Source organism: Scatophagus argus, chromosome 2, assembly GCF_020382885.2.
Source record: "Scatophagus argus isolate fScaArg1 chromosome 2, fScaArg1.pri, whole genome shotgun sequence".
NCBI classification, from domain to species: domain Eukaryota; kingdom Metazoa; phylum Chordata; class Actinopteri; family Scatophagidae; genus Scatophagus; species Scatophagus argus.
In genome coordinates this window covers 10,563,502-10,582,531 of record NC_058494.1, presented here as the reverse complement: position 1 = coordinate 10,582,531, position 19,030 = coordinate 10,563,502, and the positions used below count along the sequence as shown (strand labels likewise).

Below are 19,030 nucleotides of genomic sequence, written 5' to 3'. Positions count from 1 at the left end.
CTGTATTTAGAATGCTATATCATTTAAAGTCCCTGTTGGTGCAATGGTCAGCTGTCCCAATACTTATGACTATATAGTGTATTTAAACTGAATGAAATAGTCATGTAGCAGTTTTAAAGAGTACTGTAGATAGACTTTAAGTCAGGAATCATAGTCACAGAAGTAACAGATTGGACTTGTTTACTTACTAGGATGATGTTCTTGATTTTTTTTATGTCTGAATTAAATCAAAAGTAAGATTACAAATAAGAATAGCAATTTTCTATTTTCTTATGTTCTAACTTTCCCTCAATGAAGCATCGATCGAGTGTAAACATAATTCACGTTTCAGGGACATTAGTGAAGTCCTACATCCCCATTTACGTCCCAAGCCATATGAGATGCTACAGGTCTGTAACTCATGTTCACCTGTATCAGAAGGGGACGCTTCTTCATGTTCAACAGCTAAGTGTTTCTAGTTTTTGAATTGTAAGTTCGAGCTTCGAAATACTGCATCTGTCCCTCCACACTGATGCTGCTCTCATGCTTTAATACCAATACATTTTGCAACCATCTGCAAAGTCACCTTGAGTTAGGAAGTGCTTGCTCGACACCTGAGCCCTTCTAGACTGTTAGAGCTGTTAATAATTAACCGCCATGACGTTACAATTGGACCGGTCGCAACAAATGTCGCCTTTATACCAGGCAAAGAAAAACCCATCAACAGTTATTTGATAGAGGGTGTGTGGAAGACTGAAAACTGAAAAACCCGATGCACTTTGCAAGAATATAGCAGAAGTGAGCCTTAAAAGAAGTTTTATTTTAGCAAAAACTCCCAAGGCAAGACAGCATTTAGCATTTATATATATATATGTATATATATATATATATATATATATATGTATATATGTGTGTGTGTGTGTGTGTGTATACATATCTAAATGCTATGTTTATTGTATGCCTTGCCTAATCAGACTGCGGATTTTAGCACAGCTCCTACAACACGTAGCAGTCATGAGACCCGAATGCAGGAGGGTTTACAGTTTTGATTGGTCTGTTTTTGAGGCAACGGTTTTGCGATTGGTCCTCGGTACTATCACTCAACTCTCCTCGTTTATGATTGGTTCTTTATCCGTTTCCGCTTCGCTAGCTTGTAATTTTTTTTTATCGTCCTTCTTCCCGTTGAGCTAATCGATTTCGGTCAACTGCTACACCTGCTCGCCTTTTCTCAGATTTATCCTCCCTAAAGCACACATAACATGGATGATTTTGACATGTTGAACGCGCCCGCCGCTGGTAACGGTGTTGGCTCTGAGGAGGACCCTGCTGCTGCGTTCTTGGCCCAGCAGGAGAGTGAAATCGCGGGGATTGAAAACGACGAAGGCTTCAGCATCTTGGACAGTGGAGATGTCCCCTCATCGCTGGCAGACTCTAACGGTGGGTAAACGTTGTGGTGAAGCAGAGACATTTTACTTCTGTCTACCGTTAAACTGTTGTCGGTCTAGTTATCTTCGACGTGGGTTGTGTACGCTTTAAAATGATTGTTCCATCAAACCTCATTTTGGTCCTAAATGGACACAGAAGTTGATGTTCTTGTAGTCAGCTTGCTAACGTTAGCTGAGCTTGTGTAGGTAACGTCAACATATTAGCCAACTGGAGTTTGCTAACGTTAACATTAACCCGTGACAACGTTAACTGAAATTGACAAAATAGACCAGAAACGGCAAATTCCAAACGATAAGTAAGTGTTAATATGATGACCTGAGCTTTAACTAAGGCGTACGCTTCTAAAATGAATGAAGTTATCTGATAACATCAGCGGCGCTCTGCAGTTCGTGGCCGTGTCATTCATTGCATCCCGTCAAGACTGTTTGCCTGCGGCGCGTTATGTTACATCTGTATTTGCCAGCTAACCTGATAGCCACAAGAGGAGATTGATGTAGCTTAACGACCTTTGGTCATGACTGCTCATTTCCTTGAAGCTAGGGCCTGGTTGTGGTTTAGCAGTAGTAAGTCATTTGGTCGGAAGTGCTGACATATTCTGAAATATACGCGTATGAAAATCTTGAGCATTCAGCAAAAAAAACCCCACTCTGTGATTTTATGTTCTCCTTTATTTCTAATGAGTGTTTACCTTGTGTTTTTGTAGATGGTGCTGTCAACGGAGATCTTCATGGGGTAAGACCTTTATCCACTGTTTTTGTTTTCTCCAGAATTTTGCTGCTTAAATTGTGCAGTTTTGCTGGCTTCACGTTTCCTTCTCTGTATTTTGTGTGTGAATAAGGGCACTGTGACAACCTTTCTTTGTCTTCACAATGTTCTCAAAAGACAAACATCTTTGATCTTTTTATCTCTAAAGTAGACCTGCTGTTTGCAGCCTCATAGAAGCCGTGTGGTTTTGTCTCTGCCAAATTAACACATTCTGGTTGTCAGGTCACTTATGTTATTGTTCTGGTAAATGACCAAATCATATTGGTAAAGGGACATTTGTTTCCATAATACTGCAGTGAAGGAAGAACCTCAACATTTTTCACATTGTTGTGAAAAAGTCCCATACTTCAGGTTTTGACCCTGCCTGGTGTCAGTGTTTGTATGACTGTATGGCTTTGTATGATAGCACAACTCTTAAAGAATAATTAGTGTTTATCACTTATTTTCAGAATTTTATTTTTTATTTCTGTCAGTTATTATAACATTGTAAAGAACAAAGTAGTTGCTGAGATCTGGTGGTCATTCCTTAATTCTGTAAATTGTGATGGATATTTATATTGGACAGTATGGGTAACAAACAAGCCACCCGTGATTTCTCTCTGAAGTGTTTGCTAACCTGGTGGTTTGCTTTAAAACCTGTTTGATCCTCTGACTTCTTCTGTTCCTTGGCCCATTTGAATTCATGTTCCCAGATATTACACACAGATATTTTGAGAGTGCAGCATCATAATTACTCGTAGGAATGATTACCAAAATCACTGAATATAAAGCTAAAGTTGTAATAAACGGGATATGTCCTTACCATGAATTAACAAGCGTGCAAAGGCCAGCTAATGAGATGTTGAGATTTGCTTCAGTGCTTTTGTTTAATTTGTGCATGGATTGTTCTCTTCTTTTTTCTGTAGCAGGGTGATTTCAGTACTAACCAAAGAGGTTTGAATATCTGGCTGATCCTCTCCAACTTCCTTTTCCTGTGCTGTCATTGCAACATTACTGCCTTTTGCACAGTCAGGACTTCTTTTTGGCAGTGAGACAAGCTGGGCTGAAGAGAATGGGCCAAGTTTGTTTTTAACAAAGACCCTCAAACAGCATACAACTAACGTTTAAGCACAGGCAAACAACATGCGTATTTGAATCAGGACAAGAAACTGGCTTCTACAGCCGTTCCCAGGTCTTTTAGATAGTAGTTGGAAAGCGAAGTAATTTAGGATTCAGTATTTTTTCTGTAACTTACACTGATGAATGCAACACAGTATTTTCTGTTGTTTCTCAGGAAAGCAATGGTCCATCAGACGCCTATGCGGCAATCTCCAATGCAGACCGGCTTCAAGCTGAACCTGAAAGCCTACGCAAGTGGAGGGAGGAGCAAAGAGAGAGGCTGGAGGTGCTAGGTAAGCACTGACAGTCATTGTTTTGTAAGTGAACAGAACAGACCACTGCAGTCTGAGCTGTGACAAGTAAAGGCTGACGACATGAGATCAGTGCCAAGAGCTAGAGATTCAGATTAGTCATGGTTTATTTTTCCTAGTATTTGGACACCTGTGTACAATGTCAGTTCAAGAACCCCAAAATGTTAACATTGACTGTAATACAGCAATCATGACTTCTTCTTTTCCTTATTCCTAATTTTCCTGTCCCACCATCCCTGTCATTTTCTTCTTTCTTCTCTCCTTGCTCATCTCCCTCTCCAGACAATAACTCTCGCAAGCAGGAGTTGGAGTGGAAAGAGAAAGCCAAGGTGGAGCTGGAAGAGTGGCACGCCAGGCAGAACGAGCAGCTGGAGAAAACCAAAACCAATAACAGGTATTGATTTCATAGAGGGGTAGAAACAGGACACATGAATCAGTGAAAATGAGGGTGGGCTGATATTTCCATGAATGAAAACACATTTACAGTTTATGTTTTAAAAAGTTTGAATATAGTTGAAACAGTTATTAACAGCAGTCTTGGATTCAGTGTGTACAGTTTCCAGCAGGAAAAGAAATGTGTCCAACTTAGCCTTGAGGTTTCAGAAGGACCTCCTCATATACAGTTTCACGGACACTGTTTTCCAGCACACAGCACTCATTTAAAGTCTTTGTAGACCTTTAAGAGACTAGATTTTACTGCACACTCACATTAGTCAGGGGGATGAATATGCTGTGTAATCTGTGTGCCACATTAAGCTAAAGCAGGCAGATTCCTCACAGTGGTGTAGCGTGTTGCCTTCGTAACAGGCAGCCAGCTGATTTCAGAGTTTGAGAGACAATCCACAGGACCCTTCACCTCACTGTTGGTTTGGCAATCTCGTATTGTTGTTCGACATGTACTGCAGTATAACGATGTGTAACGTGCTACACGGCAGACGTATTTCTGTCCTCCGCCAGCCGAAAGGTAACCCATCATTTTGAACAGCTGAATTGTTTTTGTCTCAGTTTCTCCTGCAGTGTAGTGTAGCTCTGTGACCCTATTAATAATAAACAACCTGCAGCTATGTGTCCGTGCTAATCTAGGCAACCCTGTGTTTAGTAACAGAGTGTTACTGATGATCTTTTTATACGGATGCTCTTTGTCTGGTACAGATAAATAAATGGCATACAAATGTAGAAGTATGAGAAGAAGTAGGGCTGCAACTAACAATTATTAATCTGTTTCTTCTTTTCCAGACTAATCAATTAATCACTGGTTTATGCCGCAAAATGTGTACCCATAATTTACCAGAGATCAAATTGGCATATTAAGATTGCATGTTTCAGACAGTCAAAAAACTAACCAAGTGGAAAAATTTGAATTTGATAGTTTTTCACTGTTTTTCTCTCACTTGTATAATTTGTTCAGCGTGAGAAATAAACACCAGACCTGTGTAATTACGGATTTGAGGAGGTGGACACATTGAGAGAAACATCTGAGCCTTTGATTACATGCCTTAACACATATTATTTTGTGTGGTAATCTATAATTCTTGTGTTTCCATCCTCTTCTCCCTTTTATTGCTGTCTCTCTTCTCTCCTGCCTTCTTGCTGCTATGTCGTTTGGGCGGATGTTTGTCCAGGGTGCTGGATGAAGACTTCTACAAGCAGCCCTTCTCTGAACTCATTGGTTATGTGTATGTTGCTCCAACTAACATCCTTCCTTTTCATCTCCTTTTGCTTTTGTTTTCACCATTATCTCCCACTCTCAGCATCCAACCACTTACATCACATTCATCTCACTTGTCAGGGCATTAGTTACCTCCCCTTGTTCCCATGTTTTAAGTCCATATTTCGTTCATCTATTTGGATTTCTAATTGATACACTTATCATCTAGCTTATAGTTGTGTTTTTTATTTTCTGAGACACTGCAGTATTAACTCTCACCCCATATATCTGCATGTCATTAGTGAGTGGATGCCTGTGAGGATGTTTCAGTAAAGAGAATGACCGCATGCCACACCACACTGCCAATCTTCACAGTCACATCCTCGGAAATCAAATTAATTCTTTCATAACTGTGCCTGTGTTGATTTCTGCTCCATTATTCACTTATCCCTTCAGTCATTTCAGCAGAACGTTTTGCAAATACATGACACAACAGTTGACACTCGCTTACATTAGTTGTACAGACTCTTCACAGAAAGTGTTTTTTTTTATCTACTTTACATGTTTATAAATGTGATTTAACCCAAATTGATCTTTAAATTATTATTTAGGAGCATTTAGTGCTTGTAGATTTGTTTGAAGCAATTGTGTCTGTGTAATTGGAAATGGGTATTTGAATCATCTACATCTTCCCTTTTTTATCTTGAGTCTTGTGTATAAAATAAGATATGATTGCACTGCACAGAGAACAGTTGACATTGTTCTTGGTGGTGGTTTCTTCCTCTTGAATCTCTGAAGGTCAAAATTTTGGCCAAACTTGCTGTATTTCCATCCCCGTATGATCGCTGATGTAAAGATTACATTTCATTACGTTACTGTAGTTATAAATAGAATGTGTGAAGGTCAAGGCGTGTTCTTCTCTGAACTCCTCTAGACTCACTAAGTTGAACAGTATGTCTTGAAATATATTGTTTATAGTTTTTTGGTGCTTGTCACGGCCTTTTAACTTCCTGCTATTTTCATTTTATGTACATTGATGGGTGTAATTGAACTGGAGCTATCTGCAGTATTCAGAAGCTCCTTGTTTTGTCTCTGAGGATATTATTTTAAGAGATTTAGGATGTTAATCACCTCTTCGGAGATACAATTCTCTGCTTTATTTTCACCATTTTGGTTCATCAATTCATATCCAGATAGCATTTGACAGTATATAATCTCAAACCTGCAGATGTCCTGACTTGTGGTATTTAGTCCCCACTGTGCCTTTCTCCTCTCCTTCCTATTGATAATCACATGCTAAATAAAACTCACAGCAGCAGTTTTATTTCTAACACCACTGACCATGTCATGGTTACACAACTGCTTCAAACTGAACTGTGTTCATGCTTTATTAGAATGTTAGCTGCTCGTAGCTACTGCTGTCCTACAGGATGACATGCTAACTTGCCCAGCTGGCTATCCAGTAGCCTGAGCTGTGCAGCCTTTGGTTTTGTGAACAGATTACTTGGAAGTGGCCATCAGCCTGCATTGAGGTGTGCACTTCTTTTGTTGTTGTTGTTTTTTCCAGCTTTGATAGATTGAAAGGATTTGTTGAAATAAATGTAAAGCTGAAACCTGTCGTGATTGGTTAGAATAGTGTGACATTTTTTCTTCATTTGTGATTGTTCTTTGATTACATTGTTAAGCCACTCTTCTTTTGAAAATTGATGTTACATTTCAGTTGTGTTTGTAGCTTAATATTAATGTACCTCAAGGGTCTAGTGCCTGCAAATGATTTGGGAGTGAGGTATTTTATTGGGTTATGTTAGGTTATGTGCTTTTTTTGTGCACACGTCAATGCAGTGTGTTGTTAGCTTATATGTTTAATATGTTTATTGTATATGCATATATATACATATATATATTTACACATATGTATGTTAGTGTTATAAAATGTAACTGGGCCACACTTTTTCTCTTCTTTCCTCTTGCTAGTGCGAGTGTGTGATGGGGGGACTCCAGGGGCCTCATTTATAAGCAGGCTTGAAGGATGTGAATAGCACTTCACACACAAAATGTTAACAAAATATGACAAGAAAATGCCATAATCCTTCGACGGTGCCTTCTAAAGGTTTGGAGAAAGTGTGAGCTGACCAAATCATTTGCAAATATTGTGTGCTTGGACCTAACAAATTGGAAAAGAATCAACACAGTTTTATAAATGAGACCCCAGACCATAGTGAGGTGTGTGTAACTGAAAATGGCAATATTTACAACAGGTACATTCAGAAGTTTACATTTAGAAGTGTATTTTCTACTCACCAGACCAAAGGTTGCACAGTAATCGTCTTGCAGAACTGTTGGAAAAAAGAATAATTTTTAAAATGTGGCGATTTGCATGCTGGCTTTCAATATCTGCATTTAGCTCATTTTTGTTGTATTTCATTTCGTCCCCTCCCCCCGCTTTCTCTCTCTTCTAAATTCTGACTTGTGAAATTGTTTCTCCCTGTTTTCTTTTCCTATGCACCTTAAAGCACACACATTAACCATCCTTGCTACCGCCTAGACCAGTTAAGTAAAAATACAAAACCCCAGAACTTCCAAATACTTTATATCCTTGACAGGGGGTAGATGCAGTTCTGTGTATGTGTGTGTGTTAGATAATTAAACGTTGCACACCTAGCTTACTATCCCAACAGTTAAATCCACTGCCTAGGTAGAGGTCTGTTAAAATGTCCCTTCTGTGATGTTGTGGTCCTTTTAGTCCTTTTTGTGTATTTGTAGGTGGTTGTGACAGTGAATGTTCATTGGCTTCTCATCCCCATTTTGCTCTGTGTACTGTGTTGTAGTTGGTGCAGAGTTTTTGCTTACAGGTTGGGTGGGTAATTGATCAAAAGAAAAAAAAATATCCCTGTAACAAGAAATGTACCATGGCAGTGGAATTCTTTCCAGTTAAGTTCGTGGGTGGGTTGTGATGAGGGCTTCCATTTGTTTAGCCATAATCTGTGGCTTGCATCTCAAAATGTCTTGTGATAATGGCGCTGATTCATTTTCAGTTTAAGGTCTTTTTTTTTTTCTTTCCTTCCTTCTTTCTTTCTTTCTTTTTTTTTTTTTTCTTACTTTTTGTGTTTAAATGTCAAGTGTTATGTAGTAAGCCCTGTAGTGTTTTTTTTTTTTTGTTGTTGTTGTTGTTTTGATAGATGGTTTAGAAACATCTCAACTTTCACCAAGAAGACATTAATTAATCTGTTCCACAATTACGACACATGAAATCAAAGTAAACTCATTCTTTGCCACACCTCCAAGTAGCCCGCTTTTCAGCCGCAGCACAATGCATGGCTAAGGCCCAGCAGTGCTTCCAGCTCTTTTGGGTTTGGTTAAAAAAACTGACTAAAACAAAACTTGCCATTATTATTATCATTATTATTATTATTATTATTATTATTATTATTATTATTATTATTATTCCTTTTTTAATCAAGGACAAGTATAAAGATGAACCCATCCTTATACTTGGGTCTTGCTGAGTAAAGAGAACATTGTAACTATCCAACCACAGGGCAAGTTGTGGTGTAAGGGTGTGGGCAAACTCCCCTCCCCCAGTTCTGTACAGAACTGCATTTTTAACCAACCAAAAATGCTTATCAGATGTTACGATTCCTTTGTTTTCCTTAGATTTCTCATCAGTGTTGTATATGTAGTTCCCTTTACTGTGGGGGGAGGGGGGGCAGGAATACAGAAACACATACTACTGTAATATATAAGCAGAGTTGGGGGCATGCCACAGGTACTGAAACTGTTGTAGCTTGTTCCTCTTTGTTGGCGTAAAGATGAATGGATGCCCATATTCGTGTATTGATTGGACTGTCCTGCCCTGAGGTAGACTCTGCTGAACCAATACAGTCTCACTGAGCCGAAAAAGGAAATAACTGAAAGATCTGTCTGGTATTAGTTGTATTGTAGAGATGGATGTGCAGTAGGTTAGGGTAGAATTTGTCAGATCTCTAATCAGACTGAAATTTTGCACCAGAAAAGCAGAGTTTTCTGATGGACTTGTATGTGTTCAGCAGAGGACTGTCTCAGGGCCGTACACGTATGTTGGTGTATCTTGCCTGTTCCATCACTGATTGTTCTCTATTCCATGTGCTTTCCTTTTCCTCTTCTCTGCTCCATGTAGGGCGGCTGAGGAGGCCATGATTTCAGATCTGGATGAGAACAACCCTGGCACAGAGTGGGAACGAGTGGCTCGGCTCTGCGACTTCAACCCCAAGTCCAGCAAGCAGGCCAAAGATGTGTCCCGTATGCGCTCCGTCCTAATCTCCCTGAAGCAGTCCCCGCTAGTCCGCTAGGCAGCCAAGGCTACTCAGGGTGTCATACCATATCATTCTCTGTAACCACACACCAACCAACCTAACTACCCATGCCCCCCCCCCCCCCCCCCCCCCCCCATCTGTATTCTGAAGCCAAGGGGCCTTACACCCCTTCTGTCCATATGTTTTTGCCATGCACAGCCCTGTGGAATTACAAAGCCAGTAGTCCTACTTTCATCCATATCCTTCTGGCAGGGCTGTTGAGATTAACCTTGAAGCACCAGCTCACCATTTTCTACCCACTCAGTGGTGTGAACCTCTTCTGCAGACCAATCAAGACCTTTTAATTATTCTCTCATTGTTTAACATATACTGAGATCAAGGCCCGTTGGGTTAGGATCAGGTTTTGTGGTCTGTGGTATTGTGTAACACTTGAGTAAGGGTGGTGAGTTGGCACACTAAAAGGGAAGAGTTGACTGTGTGGTCCTACAGATACACTACAGCCTGCTTCATGTGGCCCCTAAACAGTATCATTCCCATGACCCTGTACTTTAACTCTCTAACTGTCAGTCTTATTAATAGTTCTCTCACCTGTGAGAGTAGATGTTTGTTTTCTTCACCTTTTGCCCTGTCAACACATCGCCTCCTGTTTGCCCATCCTTACAAGAAAGATCTTCAGAATTTTTCTTAATTGCTGATATTTTTTTTAAGGACCAAACTCTAAGACAAAACTCCAAATTCAGTGTGTGTACTTTGAACTGTGTGTGTAGAGCCTGCTTGTGTCATATTGTGTTAAATTTTCCAATCTATGCATTTCCTTTTGAAAAGCCTCTCCCCATCTCCAGTCAGGAACTGAACAAAGTCCAGTCATTACAATGTGACCTGTTTGTGTGTGTGTTTAAACCTCAACAGTGTGTGTATGTACTCTATGCGTGTACCTATGTACATATACAGAAGGCAATATATATACAGTATATAAAATGTTTATGTCACTGAAATTGGACAGTTTTGGGTTTTAAAGAGAGAAATTAGCTGTTAGCCAGCTGTTGCTTGACCATGCGTGTTCATTGTCCATTTGATTTCAATATCAGTAAAAAGTGAAAGAAAGTTGTCAACTTGTCATTCTTCATTGGATATTTAATTTTACTCTAGTTCAAGCTTGTGACTGCACTAAGTCAACTGAAACTGAGTGTAAATTTACATATCTGAAAAACGAAATTGATATGTGCCCTCAAATGGCAGAGAGACTCCTCAGCAAGTTTCCAGATGCAGCTTGGCCCTGTTACCAAAAGTTTGATCTCCTGACAAATCTAAATCTGGTATTTTATCCTTTTGGCTCTTTTATTTTTAGCCACCACCACCTCCAGTATTTGGGTTTTTAGCATGTTAGCCGCCATAGTCTCAGCATTTGCGTTAAGGAGGAGGGGCAGGGGAGGGGGGCATCTCCTCGTCATGTGTTCTCTCAACACATTCTCATCACGGGTCAGATATTAACACATACTGTTAAGCGTCTGTGGTTGGCATACAAAGCCTCTGTGTCACAAAGTCCTTCTAATGTGGCTATTATGAAACCTAGTTTGGTTCCGTTAGACGTAAAAGCTATGCGGTTTAGGAAAAGATTTATAATGTTGGTTTAAGTGCGACCCAACTCTCCACACCGACCTGATCATTCATTTGGCCCCATGATTAGGCCACTGTCGACAGATAGTAAATGTAAATATATTAACAAAAAAGCAGCTGAGGGGACAGTTCAGCTCACCACTACAGGCTCTGATCTGATTTCTGTGGACAAGCAGTAGTTCAGATAATTTTCTTCAATTTTTGTGTATGAATAATTCTAAACATTTGAGATACAGTTTTTCTTTTGTTCCTCAGTCTTCAGGAGTGGAATGATGAATTGTCACAAGGTAATATTTAGCTACTAGTGTCATTTTTAGCATCGTCAATATTTATAACATTATTTTATAATATTAGCACTCTGACTAACATTCAAAACTGGGCCTGAGAACAAAAGCAGATGTGAATTCTTCGATTCACAATGAGAATGTTTGTGTGAGGCTGCTCACAGTTTGCCTGTACATGTCAGACTGGGCATGCACTCATTCACTGTGACAAATAAAGCACACCCAACAACATACCTATGTTTTTTTATTAACCAAAAATGAATCCACCTGTTTGTACAGGTGGAAACAGTAGGGTATTGTTTTTCTTTTTTTTTGTACTGATTTTCACACTTCTATCTCCAAACTGAAAAATGTAGAAATTGTCCTTTTCTAAACTTTTCAAGCACATTTTTCAGAGTAGGTTTAAAGCTTTTGTGGCTGGGATGATTAGAGTCTTTCAATCCATCAAGTCAAGCACGAACATGAAAGTAAAACTAACAACGTCTTTTAATGAAGAATTTAATTCAAGAACTAGAATAAACATCTTAGTTTAAGTACTTTAAGTAATTATTGTGTGTGTCTTTGTGTAAATGTATGTACCTGTAACGTGCATCACATGGTGTAATTTGTTTTTGGTTGTGACTCCCTGAAGTTTACTATAAAATGCATTGGCTTTCTCTGCCATTTCTGCTCCTTTGGTTACCTGAAGCCAGTTCACTGTTTTGATATCTCTCACCTGCTACATGGCAAGACTGTTTTCCACTTATCTCATCATTAAACATCCCAAGACACCAGAATGCCTCTGCAGTTTGAACTCTGTACTGGTTGAATGATTGGAGACTCCCTTCTGTGCTTCATCATTGCTGAAATCGGACAAAACCACCAGGGAGACACTGAGACTAATAAGATAATGAGCAGAATGGCAGTGAAGCTGTGCACATGAGCTATAGCAACTGTTTAAGTTATTGCTTTACAGTCAAAATGAATCAGCAAGAAAGCTTAGGTACGGCCCTACAATTCAAAGCATTCCTAGGGAGAAGAGACCACAAACATCACATTTCAGCCATGATCAGTACAACGAACTGAGAAAGTGTGCAGCAGAGAGAAATATCTTCCTTACCACCTCTGGAAAGGATGAGGTAAAAGAAATAAACATTTCAACCTACGATGCAGGTACCTGCACTGTCTGGAACTGCTGGTTTACACTTCACTTCACTTTTGACAACAATAACAGAATGTCATGGCAATGGCACCAACAAGCAAGTTATCACAGGTACAGTTTCACATGAGACACTTCAGAGCACACAGGGTATGATGTGCTCTAATTACTTTGTTTTCCATAGATGTCCATGGAGTTCCTCCATCAGCTGGATGCGCCTTTCTTCAAAGTTGTCTCCTGCAATACTAACAATTTCCCCTATTTGCAGACATCTGCTAAGAAAGATATGAAGGGCATAACCTGAGATAACTCCTATCTGAGCATACCTTAAAGGTTATGAAGAGGTTTGCAAGGGCTTTTGTTGCCCTGGAAAATGCTGGATTTATTATTCATCAGAAAGTTAAACAGATTTTACGTTGTTTGATATTTGGAGAAAAATTTAGTATATTAGAATGTTGTCACAGCATCCCAATTAGTGTTTTCATTTGGCATAGCTCATTTTGGATGCATTTTAAACCCACATGCTGAAATGACGTTTCACAAGATGATTAAGCAGTTGGAAATTTTTTTTATTTTTCTCTCTTCAGCCATTCTTTCACGTACATCACAAACACACGCATAAGTGTATGCTTTTATTTTTAAAGGAAATCCGGCTATTACGTTAAACTACAAAAGCGGAAGTCCTTGCACATCCTGGATGTACTGCACATTAACTGATCCGGTCGGCAATTCGCGGCACAATTCCTTCTCTCCGTTCACTTCTCTGTACGATAATTCCTTCCACTGTTTTTCGTTTTTCTGCTCTTACAGCAAAATGCCTTTAAAGTTTGAGCTGTGTCCCGGCAGAATGATCGGAGGCAACCATCCGTGCTTCATCATAGCTGAGATTGGACAAAACCACCAGGGAGACATTGAGATTGCGAAGAAAATGATCAAAATGGCAAAGGTAATAAACTTGACACGTCTTTATTTTTAATGTGAATGAGTTAGGTTGTTGTTTTTTTTCCCCCTGTTGTTGTTATCTTTATTAGCCAGGACACACACAGGAACCAACATACTCGGGATTCAATTAAAAAATGTGCCAGTTAATAATTATGTATGCGTAAGTTGTATATTAATTTATTGACTAAGTGGCTCCGAAAGATTCTTGTGAAAGATGTTTCGCTGTGTTGTAAACCTTAAATTGCCCGATTTGAGAATGAGGTTTGGTTTGTCCATTCTCTAAAGACACATAGTGGCCATACTAGGCAGCTGTGTCAGTAGTGAAACCACAGCGTGTCTGTTTATTGATGATTCAGTTCATTTACCCCATAGAGATAAAGAAACACGTATAAACAACTATATTGTCTATAGTTTTTAAAGGAAAATATATTGTCATCATCATAATCCTGAAGTTCAATATTTAAAAAGAAATACACCCAAATCAAGACGAATCATCTTTTTCTCCCCATTAAATAAGCTAATATATCAGATCTTCATCCCAGTACAGCTGGCCTTGACTGCTGACATAAAACCATCCTGCAAAGCTATAGTATGCAAATAAGGCTATACAAGAGATAGTAAATATTCCATCTGTCTTCAGTTTAGTAAAAAGAGATAACTGCATAGATTCATGTGCCGTTATATCGTATGGTAACTCAAAGAGTTAAAGCAAGGCGTCTGGACGCCTGTGATGTTTCTTTCCAGAGGAATTTCCTCAAAGGGACTGCTCATTTTTAAATGTATTCATTCATTCGTGCTTGCTTTGAATTAGAAACACTCTCCCCTCTAATTAGTACCAAAAAGTCCTTTCCTGAAACTTTCCTGTGAATTTACAGTTGAATATCAGTTGCTTTCTTTAAATAGTAAAAATATACTTGGAGTCCAATGTTTTCCAAGCTTCCCATCTTTTGTAGCCCTCACTCATATGCGCCTTCACAGGACTGTGGTGCTGATTGTGCCAAATTCCAGAAGAGTGAATTAGAGCACAAATTTAACAAGCGAGCCTTGGAGCGCCCGTACACTTCTGAACACTCCTGGGGGAAAACTTATGGTGAACACAAGCGCCATCTGGAGTTCAGCCATGAACAGTACAGGGAGCTGAAGAAATATGCCAAAGAGGTGGGGATCTTCTTCACTGCCTCGGGGATGGATGAGGTAAGGAAGAGACTTTGGAAGACGTTTTTATGAAGGTTAAATGACGAAATGTAAGGAATTTAAAGACTTTTGATGAAGGTTAATGTTAGCTTTCTCTGTCTATAGATGGCAGTGGAGTTCCTCCATGAGCTAGATGTGCCTTTTTTCAAAGTGGGTTCTGGAGACACCAACAACTTTCCCTATCTGGAGAAGACTGCCAAAAAAGGTGAGATTGAACTGTCATTATCTGGGAAGATATTTCAAATGTGTTTTATGTTGAATGAACAAGTGCTAAAGCAGTTCTGTTTGTATAACATATAAAAACTGTAGACAGAAATACATTCGCAGTGTGCAACATGCTCAGTGTACAAAACACACAAACCACTGTGTTACATATAAACAAATACGTCTAAATTGTCTAATTTTTGTTTTCAAAACCTACTAGGAGTTGACCAAAGGCTAAAAGATTTCAACATTAAATACAGCGTTTTCTGTTGTGTGTTTCAGGACGGCCCATGGTGGTGTCCAGTGGGATGCAGTCCATGGAGACGATGCGTCGAGTCTACAAAACAGTGAAGGAACACAACCAGAACTTTGTGATCCTGCAGTGCACCAGTGCCTACCCTCTGGAGCCCGAAGATGTCAACCTCAGAGTGATCACGGTGAGAAAGTAGTATAGCATAAATGTCCTGAATCATGAGGTTTTTACAAAAACAGCAGATCTTTAAAGATCTCTTTGCCAAGTTGAGTTGTTAAATAATCCCTTAAGAGCAAAATGAAAAGTTTTTAGCAGCTGAATATTTGGTTTCAGTCTTGTGAAATGTTTTTCCCCACACTGAACTGATGACTTTTGTATCTCCCTGTTTCAAGATTTTGTGGTAAGTTAAGCTAAGCAGCTGATTTACAGAAAATATAACAAGAAACCAAATAAGCAAATTTCCTTAAAGGTAAAACTGTTCCTTTAAGAGTAACACCCACATGCATCTCACCCTCATGTCAACTACAGGAATACCAGAAGGAATTTCCAGATATTCCCATCGGGTATTCGGGTCACGAGACTGGGATCAGTATTTCAGTTGCAGCTGTGACTCTGGGGGCAAAAGTTATCGAGCGTCATATAACCTTAGACAAGACGTGGAAAGGAAGCGACCACTCCGCCTCACTGGAGCCCTCTGAACTAGCCGAGCTGGTTCGCTCTGTCCGACTGGTGGAGAGGGCGCTGGGGAGTGGCATGAAGCAGATGTTACCCTGTGAGAAGCCATGCCATGATAAGGTGATGCTCGCTCTACAAGAAAATACAAACGCTTGAGAGTCAGATACTGCTTTTTATTTACAGTCACTGTTAAGAAAGACAGATAACTTTTTTTAAAAAGTATTTTGAACTATTATTATTTTCTTTTTAACTTTGTGCCATGATAACAATAATAATTTCCCTCCTTTCCTCCCCTTCTGATAACCCAGCTGGGTAAGTCAGTGGTGGCCAAGGTCAGGATCCCCAGAGGAAGTGTCCTGACACTGGACATGTTGACGGTGAAGGTGGCCGAGCCCATGGGCGTTGTGGCCGAGGAAATCTTCCAGCTGGTTGGCAAGACGGTGACGGAGGATGTGGAGGAGGATGAGAGCATCACACCAGAGGTGGTGGACAACTACGGCAAGAAGGCAAAATGCTGAGGATGACACAGAGTTTTGAAATGGGTTAAAAAAAAAAGGCACTTAATTTCAGTTTAATTATCATGTGAAGATAATTCAGAAAGAGTTTAATATGACACGAGTCTCATGGTAATTTTGGCTGCCGCTGCTGAGATTTCTGACATTAAAGTCATGGCCGATCAGTAACTTGTTGCATAATTGGACAGTGCATTTGTCTGAATATATCACAGCTGTTCAGATAACGCCTCAAAAAATGATTTGTTTCCCCTGCCTTAACATAGCACTATAACCTTTCAGAAAACAGGCTTTTTGATGAACCCACTGTTATCTTACAAGAGGCTCAGTAGTAGTTTCATCTCTGTGGTCAGGTGTTACTGATAACTAAACAAACTTTGCATTGTACTAACTAAGTGAATACTGAGCACATGAAGCTGCTATGAGTCATCTCACGACTGTGAGATTCTGTTTGCCAAACAGTCAGCGGACTCTTCTTGCACCGTTTGTGCCAGGATGTCTCCAGTAATTTATACGTATGGTATCAGGCAGGGTTTGCATTCGTTCAGCTTCTTTCAGACAAGCAAAATAAGACCACTGCAGGCAGATGCATAAAACTGGAAGAAATGAGCATGCACTGTTTGCCCCGAATTATAAAGCCCCATGTGTGTGTTCTGTTTTGTTTTACAGGGAGGCCTGTTGAACACTCTCTTAATTAATTCATTGTTTTGTCATAAATCAGACAACTTCTGTCTTTATTCTGGCACCATTTTATCCTGTCCTGTCCTTTGTGCTTTCAGGATGAAGGATATTGGCACACGTTTACAAATGTTAATGTATGGAAATCTGTTGAGATTGTTGAAATCTAAGATGTTCTGAATAGAAGAAGCCTTGAAATAAATCCTCGCCCAAATTCCCTCTCGGATGTTGTTTATCTCTTTGCTATTCTTCTATCCAGTGTTCCCTGGTCTACACAATAGAAGTAGTATGCAGTAGAAGAAGTACACTTACTGTCATAGCAAGTTAGTTAAAGGTAGGATTTAGTGGCATCTAGTAGGGAGATGGCAGATTGCAACCAGCTGAACATCCTTCACCTCACCCTCTCTTCCAGTGGGTGCCAATAATAGCAAAGGTCCCTTTCAGTGTTTGGTTTGTCTCATTCTGAGCTACTGTAGAAATATGGCAGTGCAACATGGCGGACTGTGGAAGAGGACCCAAGTTATTACACACAATTGAAAACATAATTGTATATTATATCTCTGCCCCTAAATCCCACAGATTGGACCTTTAATATTTTCTGTGCAGCAGTATAGAATACAATAGTCTTTATTGTCATTGCACATGGTGCAACAAAGTTGAGGATGGAGTTTGATTGAATGATACTGTAATATGTACTGTATTCTTACAACTGAGAACGATTTAGTTTGAATGGATCAAATGATCTGTGTAAGTATGAAGTGCTGACATTTCTACACTGAAAATACTCTCAAATATTTTTGAAAGCGAATAGGAATGCTTTACATGATCTTCTTTCTGAATTTTTGCTTTTTGAATTTTTTTATGGCCGCTGGTTGTCCTCTGTTATGTGTATAATTGCAAACCAAAAATCAATTATACACTGAACCAGTCATTTTCTTTTTTCTTTTTGGCTCAGCTAAGCTCATTTCCCCACTGATGACATGCTAACTGATTGACAGAGGCAGGTGTTGCTGTTACTGCCACTTACATCATTGCTGTGAGTCTTCGGGGTTGTCTAAGGCTTAAACAGGTCACCCGTCTTGTCAGCTTAGCTTAGTTTAGGTCAGTTTTCATAATCAGGGAGGGATAGTTTAGAAACCTTCTGTTTTGTAATCAACAAGAGAAGTATAGTCCACAAGGTTTTTTGAAGAACCTTCAAATTTACAGTTGTAATTGTAATCTGATGTTCTCGAGTTGATTGCGTCTCCGGCTGATTTGGTATAAACACCATCTGCAGATGAAGAAACATGTTTGTTATTGCAGGTGTGAATGTTGGATGGATTGTGTTTACGCTGCCTCACACAAAGAGCACTGAATGCATTTAGATACAACAAGGTTTTAAGGTTTTGCCATCACAGTCTGAAAATGGACATAATATTTACTTGTGCAAAAAGTAACCACTGCCCAGTTTAGAAACTTAGTTCTTAGAAATGATAATGGGAAGGTCATTAAAGGTATACTAGAGAAGACTTTCCTTAAAATACAGTGTTACAGACTTGTGCGAAAATAATGTCCAGCACATGTGACAGTATCTGTATATGCAGTGGATGTAACAGTGTGGAATGTAACAAAGTACATTTACTCAGGTACTGTACCTAAGTAAAAGTTGAGGTACTTGTCCTTTACTTAAATATTTCCATTTTGCACAACTTTATACTTCTTCTACCCTACATCTCAGAGACAGATCAAGAACATTATATTGTTGAGTCTCATATCCAGCTTGTCAAATACTGAGATTTGGTTTGATGGCTATATGAGACTCAACAATCAAAACAACAATCTTTCTCCAGAATCACTTAATGGTGTGTTTACACACCAATTAACCAAGAAATCCTGCCCAGTATACCTTTAAACATTTGGTGAATTAGCACCTCTTTGACACTAGAATGACAAAATGTTGGATGGTAGTGGCTCTCTGTGCTTTTCAGATTTTCACAAATAGGGACTTGAAACCA

At 39.4% G+C, this 19,030-nt stretch overlaps 2 protein-coding genes across 4 annotated transcripts; both read left to right on the top strand.

Moving 5' to 3' along the window:
* The first annotated feature begins 1,131 nt into the window (after positions 1-1,131).
* On the top strand, positions 1,132-10,643 carry clta (clathrin, light chain A). Of its 3 annotated transcripts, none has more exons than XM_046408527.1 (6): positions 1,132-1,416; positions 2,129-2,157; positions 3,464-3,581; positions 3,882-3,993; positions 5,222-5,275; positions 7,761-8,278. In XM_046408527.1, exons 1-6 carry the CDS (start codon positions 1,239-1,241, stop codon positions 7,855-7,857), a joined length of 588 nt encoding a protein of 195 aa, XP_046264483.1. In that variant the 5' UTR covers positions 1,132-1,238; the 3' UTR covers positions 7,858-8,278. The 3 variants fall into 3 exon arrangements, with proteins under 3 accessions (XP_046264483.1, XP_046264467.1, XP_046264475.1); XM_046408511.1 differs by lacking the exon at positions 7,761-8,278 and adding an exon at positions 9,404-10,643 and having other exon boundaries at positions 1,133-1,416; XM_046408519.1 differs by lacking the exons at positions 5,222-5,275; positions 7,761-8,278 and adding an exon at positions 9,404-10,643 and having other exon boundaries at positions 1,136-1,416.
* A 2,628-nt stretch (positions 10,644-13,271) lies between these two features.
* Positions 13,272-17,253, top strand: nansa (N-acetylneuraminic acid synthase a). Its single transcript, XM_046408498.1, has 6 exons — positions 13,272-13,524; positions 14,499-14,714; positions 14,820-14,919; positions 15,201-15,355; positions 15,700-15,966; positions 16,155-17,253. The coding sequence occupies exons 1-6, from the start codon at positions 13,276-13,278 to the stop codon at positions 16,362-16,364; spliced, it is 1,197 nt and encodes a 398-aa protein (XP_046264454.1). The 5' UTR covers positions 13,272-13,275; the 3' UTR covers positions 16,365-17,253.
* Positions 17,254-19,030: the final 1,777 nt, after the last annotated feature.